The sequence below is a fragment of the Salmo trutta genome, chromosome 2 (genome assembly GCF_901001165.1).
Source record: "Salmo trutta chromosome 2, fSalTru1.1, whole genome shotgun sequence".
In the NCBI taxonomy this organism is placed as follows: Eukaryota; Metazoa; Chordata; class Actinopteri; order Salmoniformes; family Salmonidae; genus Salmo; species Salmo trutta.
This window is the reverse complement of record NC_042958.1, coordinates 22,364,664-22,373,645: the sequence shown is the minus strand read 5'-3', so window position 1 is coordinate 22,373,645 and position 8,982 is coordinate 22,364,664. Positions and strand designations below refer to the sequence as shown.

Below are 8,982 nucleotides of genomic sequence, written 5' to 3'. Positions count from 1 at the left end.
ACTCAGGATCTCAGAGTCGGGCGAAGGTTCACCTTCCAACAGGACAACGACCCTAAGCACACAGCCAAGACAATGCAGGAGTGTCTTTGGGACAAGTCTCTGAATGTCCTTGAGTGGCCCAGCCAAAGCCCAGACTTGAAACCGATCGAACATCTCTGGAGAGACCTGAAAATAGCTGTGCAGCGACGCTCCCCATCCAACCTGACAGAGCTTGAGAGGACCTACAGAGAGGAATGGGAGAAACTCCCCCAAAACAGGTGTGCCAAGCTTGTAGCGTCCTACCCAAGAAGACTCTAGGCTGTAATCGCTGCCAAAGGTGCTTCAACAAAGTACTGAGTAACGGGTCTGAATACTTATGTAAATGTGATTTGAGTTTTTGCTTTGTAGTTATGGGATATTGTGTGTAGATTGATGAGGAAAATAAACAATTTAATCAATTTTAGAATAAGGCTGTAACAAAATGTGGAAAAAAGGGGTCTGAATACTTTCCGAATGCACTGTGCTGAAACACCCACCCTTCCCATTAGTGACAATAAAGACAACGTGAGCAAAGCCCGGAGCCGAGGCTTAAGAAGACAAACTGTGTCTACAGAATATGGAACTTTGTATGGCAAAAACTGTTTGAATAAACATTGTTTCACGTAATTTCTTAAATAAATAACCAAAATCCAATGACAGGGTGATTGATATGTTTGATTTCACATTGAATACATGTAAGTTGACAACTCAACCAAATGTAAGTCAAAACTGACATCTGTGCCAAGTGGGTCCCTTGCTATTCCCAACAATAGGTAGAACATTATAATTTCACTGAAATGCCTGAATACAATTTACCACCAATCTATGACAAAGGTACCAAGGAGGATGACTGGAATTATACAAGAGTGTTTTCCTTTTTGTAATGATTAATATTGACAGGATCATTGAGAAAGACAGGATGTGAGTGGCACTGAAACTGTGCTGTTGGTTGAGTCTCCTTTGTTTGGGAAAAATGTCAGTACGTTGGGCAATGCCACTTCCAGTATGTACAGTAAGAATCCGTAGGGGGTGAGGTCTTCCAGTAATAGGGGATAAGTGAACCATGACTTTGCAGAAAAGAGGGGGTGAATCATGACAATGCACAAAACAGCAAGAGAGGATTACTTCATATGATTTATTTCTACTGGTGTGATCCACACAAGTTTGGACTGGAACAAAAATGTGAATTGGTATTTTTTTTAATTATGGTGGTGTATCATGTGAAGCATATTCTTGTGGTGGATCTGATTCACAGTTTAACATCTCAGTCGCAAGGACAAAATAAAATAATATAAATATATATATATATATATATAGTATGAGACAGCATTTAGAACTGGAAGAAGGGACAATTCACCCCTGCAGCGATGAGAATGCAGAATTAAGAAAAAAGTACTTCTGAATGTACTGAATAGTCTAACCAATTTTAAAGCAATTAAATATGTATTGACTACAATGAATATGCAAGCCACATTTATGAAAACATACATTGACATTTATATCAACATGTAACAAAGAGGTTTATGTTGTTTAAGGCAGTTTTGTAGAGATAGCCACATGGTTGTAGCTATGGTATGGGATAATGGTTAAAAGGGCTTCACGAAAATACTGCATAAAGGACATATGTGAAAACTGCAAAAGAAAATAAGATGTTCTCCATCTACAGATCATGCAGAACCTCCAGTATGGTGGCAATAGACCAGGCCTGAGTCTCACAGCTGAAGGGACAGTACTGGCCATTCTCATTAGTCAGCTCAGGTAGACCCTTCCAAGACGATCTGGTGGGTGATAAAAGACAATATTGATTATGTGACACTTATAATCAATCATATCAATTGAGTGAAAAAAAAAGTACCTTTCACCTGAATTGTTGTTAAAACAATTAAGAACATTATAGTATTTGAAGTCACCTAGAAGTCTTTGTGCTTGTGTCTTACCTCTCGAAGTGGATGTTATGCCTGGAGAGAACATTCTTCACCAGGTACACAGTCTTGTCGTATATCTCTGGCCCCATCTTCTTGGCAAAGTACAGTTTGGCTCGTAGGAAATAGCCGACTGGCCAGAGCCACTCCTAAGAGAGGGAAACACACATTTATGGTTACCATAGTGCAGGGGCTCAAAAACTTTATCGGCCCGTGGCCCCATCCAGGCTGTATCACAACCGGCCGGGATTGGGAGTCCCAAAGGGCGGTGCACAATCGGCCCAGCGTTGTCCGGGTTTGGCCGGTGTAGGCCGTCATTGTAAATAGGAATTTGTTCTTAACGGACTTGCCTAGTTAAATAAAAAGGTGAAATGAAAAAAAAGTGATATATAAAAATAAATAAAGTGTGACCCCACCATGCAAAAACAATGATGCAATCAGCATCAATCATGTAACTTTTATATTTGGGGCCTTGACAGTCTATTACAAATCAGTCAGATTACGTTGAAAGAATCTTAATCTGAAGGAAGTACGGCTTGAAGTGGCTAAAATGCATCAGAAACGTATTGGGAAATTCAAAAGATCACCAGGCAATAGTTGATTAGGAGCCCTCACAGTCACGTGGGTTATACTGGGATGGATATAAAAATCCCCTATATCTGCTGTTGGAGCCCATTCAAATTAGCCCCAACGTTGCCTTGCTAAATCTTGTTAATTCTCTTAAAATTAAATACCATGACTGTTTTCTCATTAGTTTGACATTTTATTTGAAATGTCTGATACAACATACTCTGGTGATATTATCCACCTACTGCATACCCCTTAAAAATATACACGGTGTGCTATTAGCATGCTAACACTCAGACAGACTGGTAGAATAGCTAGCCATCATTAGCATTCACTGGTTGAAGTAACTTTTGAGTTTCATAGAGTTTACTGGTGACTATGACATGAATATATATAATTCACAATATTTAGACAGGAGCTATAATCCAGTTACAATACAAACATTCTTTTTTATTTTGTGTCATTATCGCTTGAATTCAGGCTTGGCTGAACTGCTTTCAATAGGGAAAGATTTCTTCTGTACCCCGCTTCCATAATTTTAGTTGAAAACATCACTTTTTTCGACCTGATGGCTTTCTGTGTAGAAAAGAACATCCAGGTATTGACATTAAGGGTTGACCTTGTCCGAAGCAAGTGAACTGAGCAGTCACATAAATTAAGCCTGCTCTGAGGTTGCACCAATCGGCAGGTGATTGAGTTTTTTGTATAAATAAATCATTCTAGTAGCCTAAAACTGATCTTTCTGGTTCCTCCCCGTCGACAGATCATTTATGGAATTCATGGCAGTTAGCCTGCAGTGAGAATTATTTTATTGACAACAACCAAAATACAAATAATTCCAGTACTGATCTTCCTGGTTCCCCCTTATATTATATATCATACTAATACAATTGCTCTGAGAAAGAGATTTTCTTTAACAAGTAATAAAACAAAATCTAAAAAAATATAGTTTAATACTCCAGCACCCTCCCCTTGCGAGGATAACAAAACTGAGCCTTTTCAGAAAACGTTTTTGGAGCAGGAGAACACATTGGGAGGGATCTTAGACCATTTCTCCATACAAAATCTTTCCATATCCTTGATATCCTTCGTCTGCTCTTATAGACCGCCATCTTCAATGGGGTTCAAGTCCAGAGACTGAGCTGGCCATTGCAAAATGTTTATTTGTGGTCAATTAACAATTTCTTTGTGGATTTTGATGTGTGCTTGAGGTTATGGTCTTGCTGGAAGATCCACTTGTGGCCAAGTGCCAGCCTCCTGGCAGAGGAAACCAGTTTTTTTTGGCTCAAATCTCCTGGTAAAATTCATGATGCTGTTGACTTTAACAAGGGTCACAGGACCAGTGGAAGCAAAATAGCCCCATAACATCAATGATGCACCACCATATTTTACTGTAGGTTTGAGGTACTTTTCTGTATATGCTTCCTTTTTGAGACGCCAAACACACAACTGGTGTGCGTGTAGCCAAAGAGCTTTTTTCTTCATGTCATCTGACCATAGCGCCGCCTGGAGTTTGATAAACGGCATTGGTACTTGGATTGGAACCAGTGCTATGGTCAGATGACATGAAAATAGAGCTCTTTGGCCACGCAGTGGTAGATTTGGTGTTGAAAAACAGAAGCATATGCAGAATATATACTGTAAAATATGGTGGGTATTTGATGCTATGGGGCTATTTTTGCTTCCACTGGTCATGGCGCCCATGTCTAATTTTCATTTTTGGGCAAGTGATCATAATTTTCGGGAAATCCCAAAATAATCTTGTCTTGCACGATGGGCAAGTGCCTTTCAGACCTTAATGTCAATCCCTGTCATCTTTGCTTTCAATGTTCTTTTTTACCCAGTTTGATTTGGTGCCTGGTCCTGTCCACTCTACTAACGAGTCCTGCGTGGCTTCTGAGGATCGTGGAGGAATACAGAACGTCCATATTCATGAGAGTCTAAGCTTTCAGGAATGTGGTCATAACAGCATATAGCTCCAACCGTTCAAAAGTTAGAGCTAAATTTGTAGGAAGAAAACAGAAACCATTCTGTTTGTCACAACAGCATTTAGCAGATGTTAGAGGTTACTCACGTAACCGTGGTTCTATGAACCAAGTTTCTCTGGCAACCTCATTTTCAAATCAGGCGACCCCACATGGGAACACGAACCCTAGTTTGGGAAATGCTGCCATAATGGTTACCATATAGGTACCATACAATCAGCATTAAGTTCCAATCTACTGACTAATGTTTACGTGGGCCGCAATAAATGTACTTACAGGTCCTTGATGGTAGTTGAAGCCCTTAGCAACATTGAAATTCTCACTATCCAGAGCATTATCGTAGACACCACAGTACTTCATGTCACTTTATGAGGGGAAAGAAAGAGAAAATGTTAACTGTGGGACAAGGAGGACAAGAATGAGATAAAGAATGACTGTGGTCCCAGAACTGGGTCTAGTCCAGCTTTTCCCAAACTCAGTCCTCGGGACCATAAGGGGTGCACGTTTTGGTTTTTGCCCTAACACTACACAGAGTTTGGGAAAACCTGGTCTAGTCTGTGTGTAAACCCTACATGACGGACAGTGGGCGCTGTTTTGAAGCCCTGCACACCCATTTTTCTAATCTTCCACCATTGTAAAAAAGATTTGAGAAGCTATAAAAATGCATTTACTAATGTGTACATTCATTTTTGCTAAATATATTACAGACACCCTAATAAATACTTTTAAATTATATTATGTGAACTGAACATAAAAATTATAAAACTTTTACCTTAACATTTACATTTAAGTCATTTAGCAGACGCTCTTATCCAGAGCGACTTACAAATTGGTGCATTCACCTTAAAGGTGTATTTTGTGAGAGTACTACTGTTACTGCATGTCCCCACTACAATAGATACATGTAATTTTGTCCATGAAATAATTAATTGGAATACTATAGAATTCCATTCTTTCCTACGGAGGACTGCTCCTTGTGAGGAGTACCAATGCGGTGGCCAGTGGCTTCAAAGCCTCTCATTGGCCAATACATAGCATCAGAAATCCAGGGTTTGTATACACCATTGGTCTAGTCTATTAGGTCTCCGGACTACTTCGGACTGAATCCCTGATACGCCACCAATTTCTTAACTGTTGATCCTCTTCATCTGTCCTCTACCCTCTCTGCAGTTCCGATCTGTCTAAACAAAGCAACAGAGTGAATGTGTTACTGTAAATGAGGGTATGGATGAAGCATCCCACTCACTCTGGATCTAACGTCTTCATTCCCAGGGGGCCGAGCAGCTTCTTCTCTGCCATCTCTAGTGCCTCCCAGGCCCTTTCCACTGTGAACAGCTCTGGAGCCTGGAGAACACAGAGAGAGAGAGAAGGTACACACAGAGCTGAGATACTTGAACTAAGACGACAACTTGTAAAAGTAATATATCTTTGTAAATTGGTTTGCAAGACTCAAATAATGTTCAGCAGAAATACATTGGTAACCTCAGTACACCCACATTGAGTAGGTTAGGGTTAACCAGAGCACTGACTGGCCTAGTCTTTACAACAGCGAAGTAGGTAAGCCTCATCGGTGCCAGAACGGCCCATATAGTAGGGGCCTATCTTCCTGTTTCTTTAGCATGAGGCAGTTTGATGTTGTCCATTACTTGGACAGGACGCTAGGACATTAGTTACAAGGCTAATGAGGCAGTAAAAAGGAACAGTGCTTACCACCACCATGGCGATAGCAAAGTTCGGCCTGAGCTGGTAGTCACACCAGGGACTGGAGGCCCCATAACTGTCCTTGTAGATGCCTCTCTTGTGCACCAGGTCTGGGTGTTTCTCATTGGGGTCCTGAAGGTTGTGAGACACGTAAAACATCTTCTCAAAGTTCTCCTGGATCTTTCTGTTCCACTCTTCATAAGGCACAGAGATGTTACGACCTAGAAGAGAACAAATATGTCTAGCTTCACTATGGAGAAAAAAAAATACAGCAATTTTACAATTCTTGTGAGGCTATTGTTTAAAATACAGATTTCAACATCTGAAATGACTAAGTAGTAGTAGTAGTACTACTAATTTTTGAACATTTGAGAAAGCTGGGAAAAACATGAAGATTTGGGTTTATTCCAGAACGTACCATCACTAAGGATGGTGAGGGTTGCGTAAGGGAAGAAGCCGTGCGTATGAAGGTCCACTAACCAGCGCACTGTGGACTTACAGAGACCCACTATCTCCACTGCAGAGCCATCCCTGGAAGACACGCAGGCACAAACATGCACACCCTTGTGAAAACACTTAACTCAAGGGGGGAAAAAAGAACAAGCACTGCACATACTACAATAGATTATTATGGATATGTAGGCTTGTCCTAGACTGAGTGAAGATAAGGCAACTCTTTACCAAAGGAGAGGAAAACAGTACCTTGGTGTAGCTGGGATTCCTTTGTTATGAGCCTTGTCACTCTCTCCCATCTTGTCCATCCATGTCCCACAGTTGAAACGATTTCCTCCATAGACAAATCCAGTGTCTTCATTCACCTTGGCCTCAACATTAAACCCTGATAGGGAAAGACAAAAATGTATATGATAAAACACGTAAATAGCTGATCAACCATGCCTCTAGATTTGCATGTGTGTGTAATGTGTGTGTGCGTGTGTCTTGCCTTCATCGGTCATGTTGCGATCTATCTGTGGTCCAGCGTTCCTCTCCCTGAACTCCGTCCCCTGAATGTGACGCGTCATCGCCTCATGAATGACATCATACAGGGGCTGGATCTGCAGAGTTAACATCACAGATACAATTTAATATGGGCAGACAATAAGGAATGACTAACAGTCCTGTCTAAAAGTGCTTGTTTGAACTTCTAACAATAAGCAACATTTTTGGACTGCATCGTCAGATCTACACAGAGTATGACATCTCAATAGGCTGCTATAACCAAGCTGTTTGACCCCAGACATGCCCTAGTCTCATGAGCCAGACTCAAAGTCTGACGAAGCAAGACCACCATGGCCCTTACTCATGCGCTGGCGGGCTGTGGATTGTGTGTGTGAGTTTGTGTGTACCCACCCAGGTTCCAGCGGGCTGTGGCTGGGACATATCGGTGGGGTACATCCTTGACACAGGGCACATGAGGATGTTTACTCCGTCAGGCACCATGTTGCAGTAGTCCTGGATGCACTGCAGCCACCACCATACTGCGTCACGGCAGTTATAGCGGGCGCCAGTCCCCTGTCCCAGCAGGTTGGGGATCAGGCCATACCGCAGGGTGCCAGCGAACGCCAGTATTATGTTTCTATGGAAAACAGTGACAGATACCAGACAGATTAATTCAAGGATTCATCTTTATAACTCTGATGAAGGTCAACCAAAACACTGGTGTGAAATCCATTAAATTGTTTGGCAGCATCCAAGACCACAGGTGTACTGGAGTTTGTTACTTTTTTTGGTCATACTTTATTTGAAATATATACCCATTCATCAGATAGGACACCGATATTCTACTGGAGAATGTGACAAGTACCTGGCCTCCAGGTGTCTTCCTGTCACCAGCATCAGACCTCGCAGTGCCATGAATGTGTCCCGGCCCCAGCAACGGACCATCCCAGCCGCAAAATGAGGAAGACCTGTGACATCAGACAGACATATCCATTAGCCAACCAGTAACAGAGACATATACATTAGCCAACCAGAAACAGAGAGACAGAAAGAAAAGAAAGAAAAGAAAGAAAGAAAGAAAGAAAGAAAGAAAGAAAGAAAGCTAAAGTGTGTGGATGTATCTGTATGTCTGTAAGAGTATAGACTGATTATTCTGGGCAATCCCTACTGGGGAACAGCCAAAGTTGTATTGAATTTAATGAATGCCTCACCTGCAGCCAGTGACACACAGCACTGCTCTTTCTCGTTGGTAACGCCATTGAGACGGTAGGGCACGTCACGCAGCGTGGGTGCCAGGGGGGGAAGGGCGGGGTGCAGGCCCACTCCACACATCTGTACTGATCCCAGAGCTAACTGCTTCACCAGGGTGGAACCAGTCTGGATGAAGCTTAGAGAACAAACACACAGAGATGACAAGCTGAAAGACTGCCCAAGGCCATGAATTTGGAAGCTTGAGGAACGATTTCAAGTTTCACATTTCATTTGGGACATAATTATTTTTGTTAAAAATTTTTTTTTTAAAGTACTACAAATTCAGATGTTTCTATTTCATTTATGAATAGGAATAGCTGGTTGTTACTCAACCTACTTTGACATTTTATTGAAAACAATATCCAAGGCAGTGGTATAAGCCCCAACAATGATGGAGTCGAAGTAGCATGGCACTAGGTAGCGAGGGATGCACTTCAGATAGGTAAACATCGCCTGGAACCACTTGCCTACCTGAAGGGACAACATGAAGCATATCAATTAAAACGGCAAAACTGTGTGTCTATGGCCAGTTAGCAGGCTAAATAGACATAATCAATGCAATAGAACAATGATACTGAATGTATGAGTGGTAAGGCTTG

At 41.7% G+C, this 8,982-nt stretch overlaps 1 protein-coding gene across 2 annotated transcripts in view; it reads right to left on the bottom strand.

Annotated features, from left to right (window-relative positions):
• Nucleotides 1-1,134: 1,134 nt before the first annotated feature.
• aglb (amylo-alpha-1, 6-glucosidase, 4-alpha-glucanotransferase b) overlaps nucleotides 1,135-8,982 on the bottom strand; it is a 22,871-nt gene continuing 15,023 nt past the window's right edge. For both annotated transcript variants that reach the window (XM_029698476.1, XM_029698467.1), the window contains exons 20-31: nucleotides 8,721-8,854; nucleotides 8,344-8,519; nucleotides 7,998-8,100; nucleotides 7,544-7,769; nucleotides 7,137-7,248; nucleotides 6,896-7,031; nucleotides 6,612-6,724; nucleotides 6,203-6,414; nucleotides 5,739-5,836; nucleotides 4,769-4,856; nucleotides 1,956-2,089; nucleotides 1,135-1,796 (exon numbers count right to left, since the gene is read on the bottom strand). In XM_029698476.1, the coding sequence (XP_029554336.1) occupies nucleotides 1,679-1,796; nucleotides 1,956-2,089; nucleotides 4,769-4,856; nucleotides 5,739-5,836; nucleotides 6,203-6,414; nucleotides 6,612-6,724; nucleotides 6,896-7,031; nucleotides 7,137-7,248; nucleotides 7,544-7,769; nucleotides 7,998-8,100; nucleotides 8,344-8,519; nucleotides 8,721-8,854 (1,650 nt within the window). In that variant the 3' untranslated portion in view covers nucleotides 1,135-1,678. The remainder of the gene's footprint in view (nucleotides 1,797-1,955; nucleotides 2,090-4,768; nucleotides 4,857-5,738; nucleotides 5,837-6,202; nucleotides 6,415-6,611; nucleotides 6,725-6,895; nucleotides 7,032-7,136; nucleotides 7,249-7,543; nucleotides 7,770-7,997; nucleotides 8,101-8,343; nucleotides 8,520-8,720; nucleotides 8,855-8,982) is intronic.